Genomic DNA, 22,800 nt, shown 5'->3' with positions numbered 1-22,800 from the left:
GACTGATATACCAAACATAGAAGTGCAGGATGTTGATGGTGGGGATTCAATTATGGTAACGCTGTAAAGTGTAAAGGAAGATGGCTAGAATTTCCTGTTTGACATTGTCATCACTCACCACCTGGGTGGCACAAATAGTACTTTCTCCTTATTTGCCCAAGCCTGAATATTGTTCAGGCCATGTCCCACTTAGTCTAGGAACTCCCCACCTTTATTCAGGACACCACCCACGCCCTTCACCTCCTCCACGATTTCCATTCCCCGGCCAGCAGTGCTTTATTTTCACCATGGACATCCAGTCCTTATACACATCCATCCACCATGACGAAGGCCTCCAAGACTTCCATTTCTTCCTCTCACGCCATCCCAATCAGTACTCTCCACTAACACCCTCATCCATCTGGCTGAACTCGTCCTCACACTTAACAACTTCTCCTTCCAATCCTCCCACTACCTCCAAAGCAAAGGGGTAGCCATGGGCACTTGCATGGGACCCAGCTATGCCTGCCAATATAACTTCCACAGTTATATTGGCACCACCCCCCACCTGTTCCTCCGCTACATCGATGACTATCGTCACTACCTCGTGCTCCCACGAGGAGGTTGAACAGTTCATCAACCTCGCTAACACCTTTCACCCTGACCTCAAATTCACCTGGACCATCTCGGACACCTCCCTCCCCTTCCTGGATCTCTCCATCTCCATCTCCAGCGACTGACTAACCACAGACATCTATTTCAAGCCCACCGATTCTCACAGCTACCTAGATTACACCTCCTCCCACCCTATCTCCTGTAAAAACGCCATCCCTTATTCCCAATTCCTCCGCCTCTGCTGTATCTATTCCCAGGATGACCAATTCCACCTTAGAAAATCCCAAATGGCCTCCTTTTTCTAAGATTGCAGTTTCCCTTCCCACATGGTCAATGATGACTCCCGGCACATGTCCTCCACTTCCCGCACCACGGCCCTTGAACTCCACCCCTCCCAACGTAACAAGGACAGGACCATGCGGTCCTCACCTTCCACCCCACCAATGTCCGTATACATTGCATCATTCTCCGCCACGTTCGATACCTACAAACAGACCCCACCACCAGATATATTTTTTCCCTTCCCAACCTCATCAGCGTTCCAGAAAGACCATTCGCTTTGCAACTCCCTCACCAGACCCACACAACCACCACTGCCCACACCCCACTCCCGGCACCTTCCCCTGCTACCATAGGAATTGCAAAGCCAGCGCCCACACCACTCCCCTCACCTCCGTCCAAGGCTCCAATGAGTCCTTCTACACTCGACAGAAATTTACCTGTACCTCCATCAATGTCATCTACTGTATCCATTGCACCCGATGTGGTCTCCTCTACATTGGGGAGACAGGACGCCTACTTGCGGATCATTTCAGAGAACATGGGACACCCGCACCAACCAACCCTACCACCCCGTGACTGAACATTTAAACCCCACCTCCCACTCCATTGAGGCCATACAAGTTCTGGGCTTCCTCCATCGCCAAACCCTTACCACCCGATAACTGGAGGAAGAACGCCTCATATTCCACCTTGGGACCCTGCAACCACATGGGACCAATGTGGATTTCACCAGTTTCCTCATTTCCCCTCCGCCCACATTATCCCAGTCCCAAGCCTCCAACTCGCCACTGCCTTCTTGACCTGTCCATCACCTTTCCCATTTATCCACTCCACCCTCCTCTCCGACCTATCACCTTCCCCCTCCCCTTCATCTACCTATTGCCACACACATTTACCTCTCAGCCCTGCGGCTCACAAACGTCATTCCTGATTGAAGGGTTTTTGCCGGAAACATCGATACTCCTGCTCCTAGGATGCTGCCTGATCTGCTGTACTTTTCCAACAAGACACTCTCTATTCCGGTCATGATCTTACTGCACTCAAGAATGCGCTGCTTCAGTGCCTGAGGAGATGCAAATAGAAACTAAACTGTGAGTTTCAGCAAGCAAACCTACTTCTGTACTTGCAATAGATGTAAGACACAGGCCTATGACACAATCCTGAGCAATGTCCTTTGGGCTCCAACAACCACAATTCCCTTCCTGCATTTTAAATTCTGGTGAGTTGCATTGATGAATCAATGCACAATGTTCAACAGTGTTAACTTGTATCTTCACTGAACTACTTTACATTAGTTTACATTAGAGGAAAAGCGCTAGTGAGTCTTCATGAAAAAGAGGTCCTCGTCTGAATAAAAATGCATTATTTTGCATATAAGCAATCAGGTACAAGTTACAGTAGTAAGTTTGACACTGTTCAAAGATTATGAGGAGACCTAAGATCTTTACTCTACAAACTTCTAAACTGTTCTGCCTTTCTTCACTCTTTAACACGCCGGTATGACATTTGCCAGATTCCATGAAGCTTAATGCAGTCTCCAACTTTAACCCTTATAGAACCATAACGTTTATAACATCTCCCCCAAGCTCTGTTCCCATCGTTGACACTTATGCATTCATGCATGTAGTTACATTTACCACCATTTCTCCTCCTGCCTCGAAGACAGACATGCACTCACATAATCTCAATTTAGAGATGCCGATGTTGGACTGGGGTGTTCAAAATTAAAAATCACACAACACCAGGTTATAGTCCAACAGATTTAATTGGAAGCACTAGCTTTCGGAGCGCCGCTCCTTCATCAGGTAGTTGTGGAGGACACAATTGTAAGGTACAGAATTTATAGCAAAAGTTTACAGTGTGATGTAACTGAAATTATACATCGAAAAATACCTTGATTGTCTGTTGAGTCTTTCATCTGTTCGAATACCATGATAGTTTTACTTCTTTCATATGTAAATCACAAAACTTTTTTTTTAAATTGCATTCTCAGGTTAACTGTAACAATTGGTGTTAGCTAGACAATATGTTGAATCTCAGACTTCTCAAATTCAACCTGACTGGAGGTTTCATAATCTTCAGAAGGAGTTCACTTTGGACTTGGAAAATTGTTAGGTGTTTGGTTTGAGAGGTGTTGACCTTGATGCTGTTCTTAACCTTCTTTAAGCTGTCTCTTCACTGGAGGACCTTTTATCTCTTAAATGTTCATCAGGGAGGACAACATGCTTGATAAGCCTAGTAGTCAGACATCTGCAGGATGCTTAATCTCCTGATTTTTCTTTCACAGAGGAACACTACTTTGCTGATCAATTAGTTGTCCATAATATTAGCTGGGGGGACTTTTAATCTCATGAATTCCCTTCATTGCCGGCAGCTGCTTTATCGAAACAGGTGTTTTCCTTTTAGCCATATCTTGGATATCTGGGCCCCATAATTGGTCACCTCACTTCAGAGTTATATGCAACCCATCTTCAGTCTGTTTTGGCAATCTGTGTTGAAGTATGTAAACACTTTAACTTGTAACTGAGGTTATAATGTCTTCATAACCTCCATAGTTTTCTTACTAGTGAACCCAACATGTTCACATCATGCTACTTGAGGATAGCTGATGACGTAACTCTATCACTAATACTGATAATTCTTCCTTAGGAGATAAATAATTGAAATATCCTTCTTGAGCTTGTATTGGTTCCTCATCTGACATCAAGTTTGAATCTGCTATTACAATTTGTTCACCAGGATGTGTTGGTGCCTGAGCAATTTCAGTCAAAGATTGATCAACAAGTTCAAGTAACTTGTAACGCTTATTATTTTCTAGTTGTTCTACGGTTTCTCATAAACTTTCCTAATTCCTGTCATGCTTCAGTGATGATAAAATGGGAGCAATTCTGTTCTGCTAACACAGAGAATCGCAATGTATTCTTCTTATAATGTTCCACAATGCATCCTGGAAGCAATTAAATCTCTAATCATTGTTTCCTTGCTGTTGTTCAACAGTTAAATGTTTTTGGTTCAGTTGTTTGCTGACTGACTTGTCTTTGGACTGACTGACTTTGCATTGGTTGATTTCCTTTTACCTGTTCGCATTTTATTGACCAGTTGAATTCTTTTTGCTATTTCAAGAATGTTGATATTAAAACATCCTTTATGCTCAAGAGTGAGAATCCTTTAATGTCAATTATATATACATTCTTTATGATTGCAAACTCCAGTATGTTACAGAGTTGCTTATAGCATACCTTTAATATTAAGAGATGTTCTACCTCAACCAAGTCATCTTTGTAAACTATCACTTCTGTTTCTTTGCCCATAGTAAACAATCTAATAAGACACTGTATCACTCTGTATCAAGCTTAAATTAGTTAGACGTCCATTGACATAAACAGGTTCTTTCAAACATGTTGGTTGGCTCTCCAATTTCCCCTGAATGTATCAGGTACCTTTTCTAATGGAGTTAGCTCTACTCAATCAGTAGCAGTTTGACTGTGTGCTCTGTAGCCATGTCCCACATCTAATGATCTTTTAGAAGTTACCTATAGTTTTACAAATATTCTTTTTAAAAATGTTTGGACACTGCGTGTGCCAGTGAGGCTTTCTTGTTCTACAGTTCTGATGTTGAGTCTCAATATCTGCTGTCAGACATACTCTTCATAGTGGCTTCTCACATGTGTCTTTAGGGTTTTTAATATCTTAAGAGGTGAGTGAACTCTCCTTGGCATTGACCTGTTTTGCTTCCAGATTTCTGCTTCACTCACCATCTGTATGCCTTTCTCCAATGTCAAATTTTATTTGAACTGTCTAGCCTAACCTTTGTATCTGCCTTATAAACTGAATATACTCAATATTTTTCCTCTGATTAGGCTGTCCTTCTCCTCTCAGGATTTATTTGTGATTTGTCCATTTTACTGCTTTTAGCACGATCTGGTCAGCTTTCTCCAAAGTCTTATTTCTTTGAACTGTAATAAATCTGACAAAGACCCATCAATAAATTTCAACAAAAAATCTCTCTTGTGAATTCTGGTTTTGAACTCCATAGTTAGTTTTCCACTAATCTGCAGAGATTGTTAATGATACTATCTACGGATTTCCCCCAGATGCTGAACTGTTGCTTTTTCAAGTGTTTTATTTGTTCTCCATTATTAAAAACTTACAAATCACCTTTGAAGTATCTGTACCTTTTATGTCTTGAAGGGTTATAATGTCATCAACTGCAGGTCCCATTGAATACAGTATGGTGTTTACTTGTTCAGCTTGTGATTTAATGGTTATCTTGTAAGCAAATCCATATGTTAATATCAATTTTCTCCAAGATGTCCAATCCTGTATTCTATTTGGCTCATCACTGAATTTAAATCTGCCACACAGTATCACTCCTCGTGTTACTTATTCTTACTGCAGATTTAAAAAGCTTTAGGAAGTATTGCATTGCTATCTTATTTCCAAATTTTAAAGGCTTTGAATATTACGGTATCAATGCTGTTTTAATGTCTTTCCCAAGTAGGTTATTAATACTTCAACATAGTAATTTTGTTCTATTTCCTGTTAAAATTTGCATTATAAACTCTGTATTAACTGGTGGTTTACCTGCCTTCTCAGGCTAAAATGGAGGTTTCCTGATTTTTCACAGATATTGTGAGCAATTTCCAACCTTTCATTACCTAAAACACAATGCCCATCCTTTTGCACAACTTGCCCAACTAAAGCTTGGTGCCTGAGGCCTTAATAAATTCTTCACGCTTGAACCATGGTTTAAATTTTGGACCTCCCATTCCCACTCCTGTGGCCTCATTAGTCTTCTTACTACCTTTTTCTGTTAAACTCAGTCACTTTATGCTTCTAAATTGTTCTTTTATTATGTTAATTCTGGCTTTGTGACATTATTGGCACTGCAACCTCTGTTTAAGTTATCTCTGTGGCCCTTAATTTCCTTACTGTAGTTATGCCTTGTGCTGTCTGCTTGCAATGATGACAGTGCTCAATGTGAGCTGGAGATAATCATTTTTTACGTTCAAGCTTTCTCAGCCCATTTTGTGCCATTAATTAAAAGGTTTTGCTCTGGCCCAACAGGGAACTTTAACTTTACTCATTTGCTTTCTAGCTGAACTTCGAAATGTGACTGGTCCGACAGAGCTTTGTTTCCCTAATGAGTCAGTAATTGCCAGATATGATGAGCTTCTATTGCCAGGCTTGAAGAAAAATGCTATTGAGTGCAGTTTCTCCCTTCTTGCTCTTTCCACGGGTTTCTCTGCAGGCTGTTTCTCAACGTCATTGCCTTGTGTAATAAGTAATAATGACCACTGTAGCTACCATGAACTGATGTGTGCTGCAATGCTAAACGCTACCAGCTTGTGGTTGAGGTAGTTTGTTGCCAACATTATCTTTCCTTGACTGGATCCAAGGAATTACTTGATTTACTATAGCAATACTGGAAGTCAGGTAGTCTCTGAAATAGATGCTATTTGCAGCGGAACAACTTTACCAGGAATAATTGATAGCTCAAGCAGGCAAAATGGGAGTTTGATGAATAAAGGTGACCTAATCCAGACCTGAAATAGAAGTGTGGCATTTAGAGAGACCTCAAGTCAGAGTGAGAGAAATCATGCCAAAATGGCACAAATTTTGTCAGATAAACAATATTTAACTACATCTTGATGTACTCAATGGGATTAAAGATCCCAATAACTTACTGGCATTAAAACAAACTAACAGTAAATGGGCCAAGGTTAAACTAGGACACCTTGTAATGTATCTTAACAGAAGAGGCTCTTAGCTTAATCAAGATGTAGTCTGTTGCATTATAGCAATTGGGCATAAGTTACATTAGTTTATTAGACATTGTTACAAAGATTTACAAGTTGGCCTAAGAAATAGCTCTTCATTCTACAAAATTCTGAACTGTTCTACTTTCTCCTCATCCAGGTCCATGTAACATTATCAAATTGGTTGGAGTTTATTGCAGTGTCAAACATTAACCCATTCAGTACAGTTGCCTTTTACAACAGGGCCCTTTATAACATTCAGTGAGGTGTAAAACTCTGCAACCAATGGATGTGGATGACTCCATGGTCAACAAGTTTGGAAGGTGACTAAGTCATACAGTAGTCCCTAATTGTCACACATTACCAGAAAATAACTGCATTGTTGGGATATTTTGATACTATTAAGTAGTTTGAGTTTTGCAATAACTTCCACTGGTGTCAAACACAAATTTCAATTGCAGAATCAGAAAGGGGGAAGCTATTTTTTTTGTGGTGAACTGCTGTCAGTCTCCTGGTCAAAATGGAACAATTGACTGAACATTGTGAATTGCAGTGTTATATGTAATTGAGATGCATTAGATTAAGGTTTACGTAATAGGTCCTGATGACAGAATCTGATCACAAGAAAGATGCTTCAAAGTGATCTACAGTGGCTGACCTACTTTAGGCAAGATTTCTACTTTTAATGCAAAATCTCTGCCATTGTTTTCCTTCCCTTAGTCACCAAAGTTCCTGAACATCTTCTCCTGGATGACAGTCTGACCAACATTCAGTGGCTGGGTAAAATGAGCACGGATAGCCTGGGGGCGTGTAGCGTGAAAGATGAAGCTGAGAAAGAAAACCAAGAGCCTCCACCAGAAAGTGCCACTGTGAGTGCTGTTTATCCATCTCTCTATTCAATCCTGAGGCATTTCGAAAGCTGTATCATCTTAAAGTCTTTATCATTTTGTACCCTTAATTTACATGTAAATATTCAAAGGAAGCATTGGGGCGAGGAAAAATAAATGAGTATTCAAAAAGTGGGTGCTCAGAATGTAAAGGGAGCAGGAGGCAAATATTATTGAACAGATAAGTTTGGAAGGGAGAGAGATGGGATTAGGGCATAATGAATGTGTGATAGTAAGGAATGCACTTGCTGATGCCAGAGGCAGCTGTACTGGTCAACTCAGTTATACAATCAGAATTCTTTGTACTGGGTACTGGAGACTGGAAGCTGGGCAAAGAGGCAAGGCAGTTAGCTAAGGCAGAAACTATAGTCTGTTCTTGTTTTCTTGCATAATCTTGGAGTAATATCAAGAAATTGTAGAATGTTAAAACTTGAGTCAGTTGTACCTGATCAAGCACTGAATGGACCAAATATATTGAAGCATTATTCAATATTTTTGGAATTGAAGGATGAATAGAATGTGGTGAATAATTTATTTGAAAGAAGAGATGCTGGATTAGTGTAGCAGGTTTTACAAATGTTCTGCTTATCTTTGTTTTGAGTGGGGCCACTTTTGCTTGGCTTAACTGAAATTGAGGAAAGTAAATTTGCCCTGTATGAAAGTAGCTTACACCATCAGGTGCTGGGGCAGACTAAAAGACCTCTCATGAATCCATTCCTACTGTAGCTGTCCAAGAACTTACCTGACTAACATTAGAATTCAGTAGTGTAAAAGACCTTAGGTGAATCTGCTATGTCACCTAGCATACATCATTCAAAAAGGTGCTTTAGTTATATTTTCCACAGTATTTTGTTTTGTTTACTTTGGACTCTCTCCTTAATACAGCCAGAGTCTGTTCACGAAAGGCCTCCATACTCCTACATGGCCATGATTCAGTTTGCAATAAACAGTACCCAGAGCAAGAGGATGACCCTGAAGGAAATCTACACCTGGATTGAGGATCATTTCCCCTACTTCAAGCATGTGGCCAAACCAGGTTGGAAGGTAATATGAAAATATCTATGTTCTTTGTGATAGTGCTGTAAAGATTGCCACTGAACTTTGGATCACTAATGTATCACAGGATGGAGGGAGTCCAACTCAGTTCCTGATTTGAGCTGTGTAGGGCACAGGCTGCCGAACATCTTTATGGGGAGGTTGAGAGCAAAGAACATTTGTCTCTCGCCATGGCAGAACCTTGCACTTCCCAAGGAGTTGGAGAATATCTGCGTCCAGATGGATTTGTTGTCATGCAAACAAATATGAAAAGTATAAACTTATTAAACAGGTGGAGGAGTAAATCAAATGGCCATTCAGGGCTGCTGTGGCATTCTACAAAATCATGGTAGACCATCACCATAACTAACTTTACTGCCTGATCCCATGTCCATTAGAAATGAAACAATTTTCAATCGCAATGTTGAGTAAAATCAACAATTTGAGCATCTACAGACCTCTACAGTAGAGAATTGCAATGATTCTGGACAAACACTTTTCTCCAGGACCATCTATTTTGAGACTGTCCCTAGTTCAGAATCTCAAGTGTTTCAATGAAATAACCTTCCATTTTTATCAACTCTGGGAAGTTTTACTCAATCCCTCCTCAAAGACAAACAACTCAATTAATGGAACAACTTTTGCTGCAGCCCCTCCAAAGCTTCCTTGATTACAAAAAATAAAACTGTACATTGTTCTCTGAATTTGTTATTGAGATTGTAGCAAAAATCCGTTTCTTTTGTACTCGAGCACACTTGCAATAAAAGCTGGGGAACTATTTCCTTCCTAATTGCTTTCAGTACTTGCATGTTACTATTGTATGTTAGAAGACATGCCTTCAATATTTAATCGTTTCTCACCATTTAAACATAATCTTTTTCTATTTTACTGCTAATGTGGTTGTGTTACACAGAAAATGTAATTTAATAATCAGAAAGGCATGCTGAATTTAACTTGTACATTTAACAGAAAACAATACATAGGATGGAGAAAGTTTATCACATTGCTAAGTCTATATAGTGTGCCTCCTCTTCAAAGCTGTGATTAAATTGTCCTCTGATTTTATTGTTTGTAGTTAACATATTGGAAGGTGTACCTTAATGACTTATATGTAATTGCAACTGGCAATTATTTTCAGTATTCTAGTGTGGTGCATGAGCATCGCTGCACGGTCAGTGTTTGTTGCACATCCCTAATTACCCTCAAGAGGGAAGCGGTGAGTTGCCTTCTTGAATTGTGCAATTCATTTAGTGTTGGGGTATCCACAGTATTGTTAGGGAGAGAGTTCCAGGATTTTGACCCAGCAACAAAGAAGTAACTGTCATATAGTGTCCAGTCAGGATGGTTTATGGTTTGGAGGAAGCTTGCAAGCATCGGTGCCCCCATGCATCTGCTGCCCTTGTGTGTTGATCTAAGTAGTGGAGGTTGCAGTTTTGGAACCTACACTTGGTGAGTTGTTGCAGTACATAGGTTGGATTCACACTGCTCCGATTCTCGAAGGAAGTGAATCTTTAAGTTGGTGGATGGGATGTCAATCAAGTGGGCTACTTTGACCTTGATGGTGTTGAGCTTTTTGAACATTGTTTGAGCTGCACTCACCCAGGCAAGTGGAGAGTATTCTGTTACACTCTTAATACATGCCTTCTAGATGTTGGACAGGCTTTAGGGATTCTGAGATGAGTAACTTGTTTTAGAATACACAGCTGTTGTATCCACAATATTTTTATGACTGGCCCAGATTCATTTCTGGTTAACTTCTGGTCAAGAAGTTGCCAATTCACCAGTCTCATGTCGTTATCCTGAATGGCAGAATGGTTCTTTTAGCTAAACTGACCGAGATGAAGGGCTCCCAATGGACATTTGCCTAACCTCTGCTTTGTGCTTTCCTCTGATGTGTTGCGAGCAATACAATTTATGCACCGCTGATTTAGGAGTCCTGAATTTTCTGGGGATATGAAATTAAATTAACAAATTTATTCAACCTGGCTTTAATAAGGGCTTGAAATCTATATGTTTCCATTTTGAAGATATTGGTTAAATGTACTGTCAGGCCTGAAATGTAAAAACTAAAAATGTGGGATACTCTCAGGTTAGCACTTGATATATGCTTTACCACCTGACTAAAATAAAACAAAATGGTCACTTTTTAATCTGCTTATACTGCTTACAGTTAATTCCAAAAAGCTATAACACAAATTGCAAAGGCCACATCATTCCTGGGTAATTACGTGTGACTGTTGCTAGAGGAAGAATTATGTTGGTTGATTTTTTAAAAATTTAACATACCTTTTGTTGTGCTTGAAACAATTTTTTTTTAAATCAAGAAGCTACTTTCTTAATGCCAACTTTTATTAATGCATCTATGAAGCACTTTGGGACATTTTGCTATGTTATAAGTGCTATATAAATGCAAATTGTTGTTTTTCACTATTTACCAATGAGCACTTCAAAGTTAACAAACATCATTTTCATAATAGCTAACTTGTGTGTCCCTCTCTCAGAACTCTATTCGGCACAATCTGTCTCTTCATGATATGTTCATACGTCAAACGTCTCATAATGGCAAGATATCACACTGGACAATCCGTGCTGAAGCCAACCGCTTCTTGACATTGGACCAGGTTGTTAAGGTGTGTTCTCTGTGTAATTTCTAAGAAATAAACCTTTTGTGCAGGTGTATGGTTTCTAGTTGAGAGCTGGCTAAGTATCAGATTACTTATCTCAACATTCTGATTGAGTTATCCTAGATAGTCACTTCAGTCTGTTTAATTATTTTGTTCTATATTCTATGTCGAAGTCAAAGAAATTGTTTCACCATGTTAAATAGTAATAGCTAATTTATATCTGGAGGTTTTCTCTATTATCTTGCAGAGACGAGCTGAACGGTTTCTTCCTTTTGAATTTTGATCTGCAGTTAATATTAAAATTCAAAGTAGAAGCTAATTGCATTGCAATAGAAGGGGAAAAAAGTGGTTGACCTAAAGAAATATTCGGTAATTAATATACATATGTGAGCCAGGTTTACCTATCCAAACACAGATCAAATATGACTTTATAACCAGGATTGTTTGGCTGGAATTCCAACTCCAGCTTCTTTGCAAAAGAAATGGCATTTTATTATTGTCTAATGTTTTAGGCAAATAATACCTGTAAACCAAACATTCAGTGCTGTTGGTAAACTAGGTTATTCCATCCATGTTCCTGTCATATCAACTTATGCTCCATAATTCTGGAATTTAGTATTTCAGATTTGTTATCATTGAGGCTTTGCATGAATATCATGTGACAGGCACAGGCAAAACAAAGATTGAGCACTGAAGGAGACCATTCCCTCCCTAACGCCACTGTGCGTCAACCTACAGCATGTGGACTTCAGTGATTTAAGATGTCAGCTCACCACCATTTTATCAAGGGTAGCTAGAAATGGACAATAAATGCTAGCTAGCCAGTGATGCCCACGTCCCATGAGCGAATATTTTTAAAAATCAGTCTGTCATGTCCATGTATCTCTCTGCAACAGCAAGTTAACTAGTACCTCTCCTCTGCCCTTTCTCTGTTGTCCAGTAAATATTTTCCCTTCAAATGCTTTTGAAGCCTGTAATTAAACCTTCAACAATCTCTCTCAGGTACTCCATTCCCGATTCTAGCTACTTGCTATGCGAAGATTTTTCCTGATATCGCCAATGGTTCTTTTGCCAAACACTTTAAGTCGATGACAGCTTAAAGGTGTGCCCTGCAGTTCTCAACCCTTTGAGCATTGGGAACAGCTTCTCTCTATCTGTTCAGTCCAGATCCCTTCATGATTTTGAACACCTCTATCAAATCCCCTTAATCTGCTCGAATTAAAACAACCTCAGGCTCTTCAATCTATTGAAGTAACTGAAGTTCTTCATCCATGGGACTATTTTCATAAGTGTCTATGGTTTTTACCTACAGAATAACAGTAATTACATTTAAAAGGACATTCACTAGCTGTAAGGCAATAAGGATGTCCTGAGCACTTGAAAAGATTTGTATATCAGTTCTTCTTGATGCTCTTACAGGAAGAGATAGTTGTATGAATGCTGCGTTTATTGAACTCAGTAAAAATACCCAGTTGCTGGGAGGCACTTTATTCCAACATGATGTGAACGTTTTTAAACAATTTATACATGCATTTTAACCTTCAACACTTCTCATTCTTGATTGACATTTCATGCAGTCATCGGATTACAGCCCAACTGACCAAACCCATTGGATCCAAGCAGTGCCTGTGCTGGTCTGTCAACAAGTAAGACCTATCTTCTCTTGGCAGCATCTTGTCACCTTTTTGTGTTGATCTCTGTTTAGCTGGCAGGGAGAAGGAGATATTACTATTGTTGATATTTGAACCAGGACATCTATAATCTCAGCTATTATTTCTCTTTGTTGGCAGAATCCCATATTTAAAACTGAATGCATTAATTAGTTTTCTTGGTCTCTGTTCCACTGTTGCTTTGAACAATGCTTTACCTATGCTTTATAGGTAAATATTGACTTCATAATCAGGATTGTTTTGCTTGTTTTTTGATCCTTGATTTCTCTGGGAAGCACTAATGGCATATGATTGTATTAATAAGACCACAGGACCATGACTGCAAATGGGTGGAAAAGAATCAAAGAAAAAGGGAATTAAAAGGGAAACTAAGTGATTAAAAAGAGAAGGGAAATAACGGATTAAAATATTCCAAAGTAAGACAAGTGAAATTATATCTTATGGAAAGGACCCAGAGAGCAAGAAGGAAATATCGCAGAGGGTGTGAATCAAGAAAGCAAAAATAATGTTAAGCAAGGAAAAATATTTGGAACATTCCTTGTGTTACATTTCATACATTAAAGGGAACATACTGGCTAATGGACGTTTGATGAATTACTGCATGTAAATTGAAGACTGTGCAATATTATAAAATGAATTAATCAGAGGTACCTAAACCATGGATTCAGCTATTAGTGTTCAGTAACATCAAATATTTATAGTTTTAAAAGGGTTTCTGTGTCATTGTATGTCATCTGCCTCTGCAGAAGCAATGTGCAGTGTTTACTAATCTTGTGTTTATGAAAATATGCATGATTTAATATTTTTTGGTTTAATCTGTTTAATTTTAGCAACAAAAGCGAACTGGTACCACTGAGCTACCAAAGAGTAATGTTGCTACCAGCACAGGTATGTGAAAAAGTAGCAGTTCTGATAAATGTGAACTTAAATTTTGAAATGTTTTGGTTTCAGTGTTATGTTGTAAGCTTATATTTGAGAAAGTTCATGCAGCTGCTGAAGAGATAGGATCATCTGACATTAGCCCCATGCCATATTTGGTACTGGTTCACTCTGTATTAAAGAGATGAATCGTTTTTCCACAACCTAATTTTATTTGGTTTTGTCACACACCCATGTAAGGTGAAAATCCTACAGAACACACCAACCTATTTTAAGGGGTCTGTTTTCTGTTGTAATTTTTTTTTATCAACCTGATCAAACATATCTCCAGGCAGATGGAACTTGAATCTAGACCTTCTGACCCAAAGGCAGGGACACTACCACGGTACCATAGTTTTCCATTGTAAATGTACCTAGGATTGAATAATGGCTTGTTTAATTATTGCTTTAGTATTTAAATGATTGATCTGCTTCCCTCAAGTCGATTGTTCACCTACTCCTCATTCCAACTCTGTTATTCTAGATGTTAAGCATTTCCAGTATGACCTCAAACCACCTAATTTGAATTAAGTTTCAACAAATATTTATAGATTTTTGGATTTAAATCATGTCCCCATCCCAGTGCTGCAATTTTCAGTTTGACTATATCATTTCAATGATCATATTCAGTTCCTCACACTTTTAAGCTCAGTTGCTGCTTCCATTGTTATTTTCTGATTTAGAGCTGAATTAGATCAAATCCCATAATCTTTAACACTAGAGCAGAGATGGTGAGTCACACTTTAATAGGCCTATTTGATAAATTGTTTTCATGACTTTTTTGTACAGAAGTTAATCTGAGAAAGATGAAACCATTGCTGCCACGGACTGACTCCTACCTGGTACCCATTCAGTTGCCAGTCAGCTCCTCCCTCATCCTACAGCCATCTCCTCACATCACCCTACCAACAATCCAGGGGCACCGTTCTTCAACTAGCAGCAGTAGTGAGTTGGCTAGGAAGCGCAAGCGTGTTCGGATTGCACCAAAGGTAATGTTCTTTCTAATGTGGTTCATTCCTCTGGGGCACTCAAACAGTCATCAGGTCAGCCAAAGCACTCCTACAAATGTCTGGTTGGATTAGGTTTTTTATCATCCTAAAATTAGCTCCAGGGATCAGCTAACTCTGACAGACTGCTGTACACATTTATAGCTGTACCTGTTAAGACATTCTGTAATATTAAACTCTAAGCATCTTTTAGCCACTTCAGCTTCATAGCCAACTTTCCAAACGGAGTGAAATATTCTTCAACTCTGTGCACTTAGACATGTTAAATTAAGGTTTTTACTTGAATCTAATATCACAGTGGAATCTCCCTTGAACTATGATTTCTTTTTCCTTTACTTTAAGCGTTTCTCCTACCATGTAATATTTTCTTAACCCTCTCCTTCTGCTCTGCCTATCTTTCTCTCTCCCTCCCTCTCTCTCTCTCCCCCCTCTACCTCTCCTCTTGCTGTCGCACACACACTGTCACCTCTCGCTTGTCTGTTTCCCATTAACCCACCTCAGTGTTGATTTTTATCTGATTATACATGTGAAGTGTGCTGAAATCTCCAACCATTTCTTGACATCCTATGGAGTGATTCAGACTGGTATCTGTGATGCTGGAAGCATTGGAGAATGCCTCAATGGATCATCCATTCAAGACTTCTGACTAAAGATTGCTACGAATAGTTCAGCCTTACCTTTTGCACTGATTTGTTTGGCTCTTGCAACATTGAGAATGAGGCTATTTTTGCAGCCTCTTCCACTAATGAGTTGGTTAGTCGTCCACCACCAATCACAACTGGATGTAGCAGGGCGGTCGAGCTTGGATCTGCTCCATTGTTTGTGGATTGCTTAGTTCTGTCTATCACTAGCTGCTTATGCTGTTGGCATGCAAATTGGTGTAGTGGACAGCGAAGAAGGTTACCTCCGAGCACAACGGGATCTTGATCAGATTTGCCAGTGGGCTTAGGAGTGGCAGATGGAGTTTAATTTAGATAAATATGAGGTGCTGCATTTCGGAAAGGCAAATCAGGGCAGGACTTATACATTTAATGGTAGGGTCCTGGGGAGTGTTGCTGAACAAAGAGTCCTCGGCGTGCAGGTTGAAAGTTTTTTGAAAGTGAAGTTGTAGCTAGATAGGATAATGAAGAAGGTGTTTGGTATGCTTTCCTTTATTGATCAGAACATCGAGTATAGGAGTTGGGAGGTCACGTAGTGGCTGTACAGGACATTGTTTCGGCCACTTTGGAGTATTGCATGCAATTCTGGTCTCCTTCCTATCGGAAGGATGTTGTGAAACTTGAAAGGGTTAAGAAAAGATTTATGAGGATGTTGCCAGAGTTGGAGTCTTTGAGCTATAGGGAGAGGCTGAATAGGCTGGGGCCGGAGGCTGAAGAGGTGATCTTATAGAGATTTACAAAATCATCAGGGCAAGGATAGGGTAAATAAGCAACATCCTTTCCCTGGGGTGGGGGAGTCCAAAACTAGGGGGCATAGGTTTAAGGTGAGAGGGGCAAGATATAAAAGGGAACTGAGGGGCAACTTTCTCACACAGAGCATGGTGCATGGACGGAATGAGCTGCCAGAGGAAGTGGTGAAGGCTGGTACAATTACAACATTTAAAACGCATCGGAATGGGTATACAAATAGGAAGGGTTTAGGATGGGCCAAATGCTGGCAAATGGGACTAGATTAATTTAGGATATTTCATTGGAATGGATGAATTGGACCTAAGAGTCTGTTTCTATGCTGTATATCTCTATAACTCTGTTTATTTACATTAAAAATAAAAATGTTAAGCAAAGTTTTACTTTTCAGAAGATGTAACACTGCCCTTGAACATGGATGATTTCAAAATATTTAGTCTTTTCTGTGCTTTCTTTTTAAGGTTCCAAATGAGAGTCTGAGTTGTAATCATCCTGCAACCTCAATAAAGAATACTGAGAAACTGACGCTGATTCCACCAATCCCTCCAGTTACTGATATCCATGAGAATTCTGCAGCAGCAAAACCCTATGAGGTCTCCAAGGAGAGCAGTTCCAGGCGAAAGCAGAGACATGTTCTTCAGCCTGTGGAGGAACCTGTTCTTCTGTTCCCAGAAGCCAGTGAGTCCATGGCAGAGAGTGGACTAGATTTGGGTTTTGTGTCTGGTTTCAATGAGTCTAGAACCTTGGACCAGTGCTCAGATTTTACAAGCACCACAATAGACTATAACTTCAAAACACCCATTAAAGAGAAGCCCCATGATCTACCTTCCTCATCAACCCCCAGTAAAGGCACCAGTGAGAGCTCTCCAGTTAATGTAGCAAACAGCTGGAAGATTGCACTGACCCCTTTGAAAAAAGACGACAACCTATTTGAGTTCAGTCCTGTGAGGACACCATGTGGTTCCTTCCTAACACCCTTGCGTAATAACACAGGATACCTGAGTTTTAGTAGTACACCATTTAAGGACTTTGCTCTCTTTGAGTCACCACGAGAACTCTTGAACTCACCAGTTAAGGATCTTGTGTCTGACACAGGATTCTCCCCTCTTTCAGAGGGCAATTCTGGAAGGTGTTCTCGAGAACTTCAGATAAATGCAAACACCAAAGCTTTGACTGAAGGCTTGGTCTTAGACACCCTCAATGACAGTCTTAGTAAAATATTACTGGACATTAGCTTCACTGGCCTGGAGGATGAGGATTACGAACTTGGGAATATGAGCTGGTCAACACTAATTCCAGAACTGAGATAATTCATTTTGTGAGGAAAGGAGTTTTGCTGCTTAAATTATTTTTATTCTTGATGTTAATACCATTTCATGTTCAAACTGGTGTAGCTATCGAGTCAGAATTAGAAATACCTTCTTGGACTAAACCCTTTGACAAAATTTCAGGTTATCTTTGAAGTCATCAATTCCTTGTGTCTATATCTATAGGTATTTAGTTCCTCACCCAACTGGACTGTGCTTACTGTAACTGGATTAATCACTGTTCATACGTACAATCCTTTGCACGTGTCTGTGAGTGTCTGCCATACTGTGTATTGATTGTGTGTGTGTGTGTTTGTGTGTGTGTGTGTGTGTGTGTGTGTGTGAGAGAGAGAGAGAGAGAGAGAGTTTGCGCGCGCGTGCGTGCACATACTGTCTTTGCTGCTGCTTTATCTTCCTGGATACAGGACATTCGGCCACTTTTAAAGGCCTTGAGATCTCCCTAGCACTGCATTTCTGATGATAGTCAGCAGATTTCTTGATTCTGACTACAGATTTTCTTATTTCTTGGTGTCTCCTCAGGGAATGTCAGAAAGTTTTGTATATTGTACTTGTAAATATATTTTTAAAAATGTAAAGAGAGAAATATGAAGGGGAATACAAGCCTTGTAATGCTTAGGGAGAGGAGAATGTGACTTTCTTAATTTCAGTGAAGGTCTAATCTTAACTGAAGCTTGTTGTCTAGTTAATAAGATGAGATAATGCAGGCAAGTCATAGTTGATCAGTGTTGATTTAAATTGTCCACCTTTGATGTATCTTCGCACATTAATATTTGCATTGCATACAGCAGCTGGCAACATTCAGTTCCAGCCCAAGAGTTTTTAATAGAAAACGTTGGAAATTAGTCAGTATCTGACTAGTTAACAATTTGGGTGTAATCAGAACTGCCAAAGATGCAAAATTTTTCCAGATTTTTCATTATTTCAGATTTCTAATGCTTGCAATTTGTTTTTCCTTCATGTACTCTAATTTCCAGGAAGAAAGCAACACTTTGTACCTCTATCAGCTTTATTTTTCTTGACTGATACCTGTCACTAGATCAAGCCCCTTCTCCCTGACCAGTGAATCCACATTCTTCTGTGTATTGCTATGTAGCTTGCAAATCATCTTGTTATAAATATTGAAGTATTCACTTAAATGTGCGAAGTTTGGGTTTGGTGTTCAAAACGTATGATGTATTTCAGATTAAATGTGATACTGATACTGAATGTGAACGGTCCCTTTCTGTGACATACTTTTTAAAAAGATGAATAACAGAATAGAATTCTAAAATTCAGCATAAAGGCTCTACAATAACAGCTACAAATAGTCCTTGAGGTGGGAATTTGGAATCTACACTATACTGCAGTTTTAAACTTGAGCTTGAGCTTGCATCCTTGTGTTTCCAAGTTACTTGCTGTTGACTTCCTACTTTAGCAAATACGAAAATTCTCTCTCAGCTCAGGCCCTTCACTGTTCATCAATCATATATCTGTAGTCCACTTTCAACCAGTTGATGGTTTATCACATAAATTAATTTAGTGGTTTGGCATCCTTCTTTCGGAAACACCAATGGTACTACCTTCATTAACTATTCTTTGACAGATTTTTTACTCATCAATCAATGTTAGGTTTGAGACTTAACAATTAATCCAGCATCAACTGCTGTTTGCAGAACTGAGTTCCAAAGTTCTACCACTTTCTTCTTCTAAATTCACTTCTGAAAAGTCTGTCTCTAAACTTTAGACTATGGTTCCTATCCTAGATTCCCCAATGACCAAAATTGTTTATCTATTGTTATCTATTCCCTTTAATATTTTGAAAACATCAATCAGATCACCCATTCAGTTCTTCTGGGATTTGGAGACTAATTTGTGCAATCTTTCCTCATAATGTAACTTTCCAGTAGCATTCCAAAACTTTATGCTGCAATACTCTAAGTGCTACATATCATGACTGTGGTGTAACCAGAAAATTGCACAGCTGAAGAACTCTGTATTCTAATATATTTTTATTTTCTTGGCAATTATTTTCTGCACATTTTGCATTCTGCTTGATATTTTATGTATTTGTTGCTCATTATAAATCTCTTATTTACATTTTAATCAGAATTTTATTTTAATCATTGATTTGGATACCCTTTCTTTCTCTCATGGGTATAATATCTTAACTGTGCCATCACTTTGCATGCATTTCATTGTTCATTAAAAGGTTTATTTATACCAATAGTTGCTTCCTATCTCCTGAGCCAGCTCACTTAAATTAGTCCTCTTCACTTTGACTATTCACTTGATTCAAAAAACAAAATACTGCAAATGCTGGAAACGAGAAATAAGAACAAAACATCTTCGGAGCGAGGAGCAGATTTAAACGGCAAGATTTTACCAACACACCTGATCGCCACCTCAATCAGAATTGCATTCGTAGGTAGGTGATGGAACCTTTCTCCTAATTTTATGGGTGACAGCTCATAAGTAGTTGCTGCAGCCTAATTGGAGTCACAACAGCTCAGCATCACAATCAGGAATAGTGGCCAAAGAAGAGGCAACACAGGAGTCTTGCAGCATTGAGGAGGTACTTTGAAAAGTAGTTTTAAAAGTGTTGAATGATTCGAGGAAACCCCTTTGAGGAAATAGTGGGGACTGTGCATGGCCCTCTCTAAGGTTCTGTAGAACAATCCCACCAGGCCAGCACTGGGTGGCTGCCTCCAGTCAGCTAGAAATAGCCTATACTTATTCAAATTGGCTTCCCTCCTTGTAGTTGGGAATCCAATCTGCAGGAGCTCCCTATGATTTCACCAAATTCCACACTTTGATTTTATGTTTCTCATCTGTAGTTAGATAACTGAAGTTCCTAACCATTACTACTCTTAATATTTTTAACTTTCCTGAAATTTACTGCAGATTTACTCCTCTATCTCTTTCCTAATACCAAGTGTTCTATAATATACACCCAAAAAATGTTTTAAATCATCTAGCACATTATCCTTCCCAGAACTACAACACTTTATAGTAGTACCATTTCTGCCATCCTGTATTTTTTCCATTTCAATCCCTCCTGAATACATGAAATGGTCATATGCAGGTTTTCTTATGAAAGAGAGACCAGGAACTTACTGTGCAGCAAGCTTCACTTTTATAGCTGGAATGTGAAGCTTCCAATTTCCTTCTTAATTGAGCAAAGTTTCCATATTGCCACTCATCATATGTCTATCTGGCCAGTTATGCATGGAGTTTACCAATCTTATTTCTCAACCCCTGCATTTATGTAATCCTGCATCAGTCTAGTTTGCATTTCTCTCCTGTTTGATTCCAGTTTTCTGAATTATGGTCTATTTTTAATGCTGCTTGTTTTTACCAGTTGTCAACGCTTCTTGTTTCTTTGACACTTTGCCATGATTTCCCTTTTCCTGTCCATAAAGTTTAGAACTTACCCCACAACACAAACTAACCTTCCTTTTGTGGACATTTATCTCAGCCCTGATCAGATGCAACCTGTGTGTTTTTGCAAAACCCTCCTGTATCTAAATGGGTCTCGATGCTTTGGGAATCTGAAGCCCTCCCTTCCTTCTGCATCATTTCACAGTAGCTCTATCTTGCCCTTTTCAATATATGCTACTGCATGCTTCTGATTCTATTAAAAACTCTGTCAGTAAATCTGCAATTATTTTCAGTTAAGTCTTGATCTCACTTCTTTCAAGCAAGGTCTGTGGATAAAAGATTATCTCATACCCTTGAAAAAAATCTAATATTTTACTGTGCATAGGCTGTCAGGGTGAGATGTTTCTGAAAAAGTCCACATTCTGGTGTGATGTTCATTAATGTTAGGCTAAGTATTCTACATCTCTTGTTGCTCTATCATAACACCGCTTGAAGATGCTTTCATTTACATTCTTTCCTTTGAGGAAACTTTGGCCTGTGCATCAAGAGGCAGTTTGAAATTCCTGGGAAGAATGGTTTTCCCTGCACAAACTATTGGAAGGGTGTTAGCTGTAGGTTGAATTTGCTGATTATCTGTGCATTCTCTAATGCTTAGCCAGTAAGATTTTTCTTTTCATAAATTGGGACATTCCTATGCAGTCAAGCAATGGGCTTCCCTTTCGTAGAAGGACTTATTAAAATGCTTAACCAGGCAACTGGTTAAGAGGAGCATTTAGTTCTTGCCAAAGCGATTCCGTTACAATGATGCTAGTAGAAATGATTAACTGACAGGACAGTTTGTAATCTTTGCATTTTTTCTTATACCACGTATTGTGCTTTGGAGGCTCTTCAATACAATGTTTGGCATGAAGTTTTTTTTTGTCTTTGTGATGCAATCATGATAGTGACATCAGGATCAAAACCACTTTGAAATTGTTATAGGTTGCATCAACAAACAAGACTGTTGGCTCATCCTGTACTCCTTACTGCTGTCAATCAGAGATTAAATGGTCTCTGTGCTTAACCACAGAAATCATATTTTCAAAGGACAGCGTTAACTATGTTTTTTTAAAAACGAGTTGTGATCTGCTTCTACTTTGCATCCCAAAAAGGGGCCTATTAGTGTACCACTGAAACTCATTTCTCTGACTCCATGCAAATCTGAATTTTAATGGCTATTAGTTTGGCTGCCAAACATCTACACAGCTGAGTCACTAGATCATGCAACAGCAACGATAGTTGTAAATTATGAACAATACAGTTTTTCCACCTTGCAGTTCATGTAAATACATTTCAGAATAACCTACTTGTAAATGTTCAGATTCTCTTAATGCACCTTAATAAAATGAATACAATCTGTGCCTCAGATATGCAATCTCAATATAAGCAGCACATTGTGAAACTGTGTGTACTTGGTATATTGTCTGCTGTACAGCGATCAAATGTCAATAAATAAAAACTTCACTTGAATTATAGTACGTTTTATAGTACTTGATTTATCTAGTATCCACTTTTATCTAGTACTTGATTTGGTTCGTTTTGTAACTACATTGCACTGCGCCTTTTTACATCATGAAAGTTCTGTAATTTTCATTCTCCAATATATGAATGCTATTTCCAGTAGGATTTCACTTCTGTCGTCTGGAATGATATTGTATAAGAGAACAGAAATGCCTTCAAAACATTTGCGGTGAAATTAATATCTTTATTGCAACAGTACTCCTTCAGATACAGGATGTCTGGTTATTTTATTTTCACCAACATCTGCCTTTAATGTCAGTGGACTAATAATACAGACCCAAATAATGCCCTTGGGATGTTTGTTCAAATCCCTCCATACTAGCTGGAATTTCAATAATAAAACAAAAAATTGAAAAGCTAGTCTCGGTTATGG

General features: G+C 39.0%; 1 protein-coding gene across 3 annotated transcripts in view; it reads left to right on the top strand.

The window, feature by feature from the left end:
* foxm1 (forkhead box M1) overlaps positions 1-22,369 on the top strand; it is a 35,359-nt gene extending 12,990 nt beyond the window's left edge. For all 3 annotated transcript variants that reach the window (XM_043709404.1, XM_043709406.1, XM_043709407.1), the window contains exons 3-9: positions 7,356-7,504; positions 8,408-8,566; positions 11,059-11,187; positions 12,759-12,827; positions 13,682-13,739; positions 14,559-14,758; positions 16,644-22,369. In XM_043709404.1, the coding sequence (XP_043565339.1) occupies positions 7,356-7,504; positions 8,408-8,566; positions 11,059-11,187; positions 12,759-12,827; positions 13,682-13,739; positions 14,559-14,758; positions 16,644-17,492 (1,613 nt within the window). In that variant the 3' untranslated portion in view covers positions 17,493-22,369. The remainder of the gene's footprint in view (positions 1-7,355; positions 7,505-8,407; positions 8,567-11,058; positions 11,188-12,758; positions 12,828-13,681; positions 13,740-14,558; positions 14,759-16,643) is intronic.
* The last annotated feature ends 431 nt before the right edge of the window (positions 22,370-22,800 follow it).

The sequence above is a fragment of the Chiloscyllium plagiosum genome, chromosome 19 (genome assembly GCF_004010195.1).
Source record: "Chiloscyllium plagiosum isolate BGI_BamShark_2017 chromosome 19, ASM401019v2, whole genome shotgun sequence".
Lineage (NCBI taxonomy): Eukaryota > Metazoa > Chordata > Chondrichthyes > Orectolobiformes > Hemiscylliidae > Chiloscyllium > Chiloscyllium plagiosum.
Note: the sequence above shows the minus strand (reverse complement) of the source record. Positions and strands in the feature narration are given on the sequence as shown.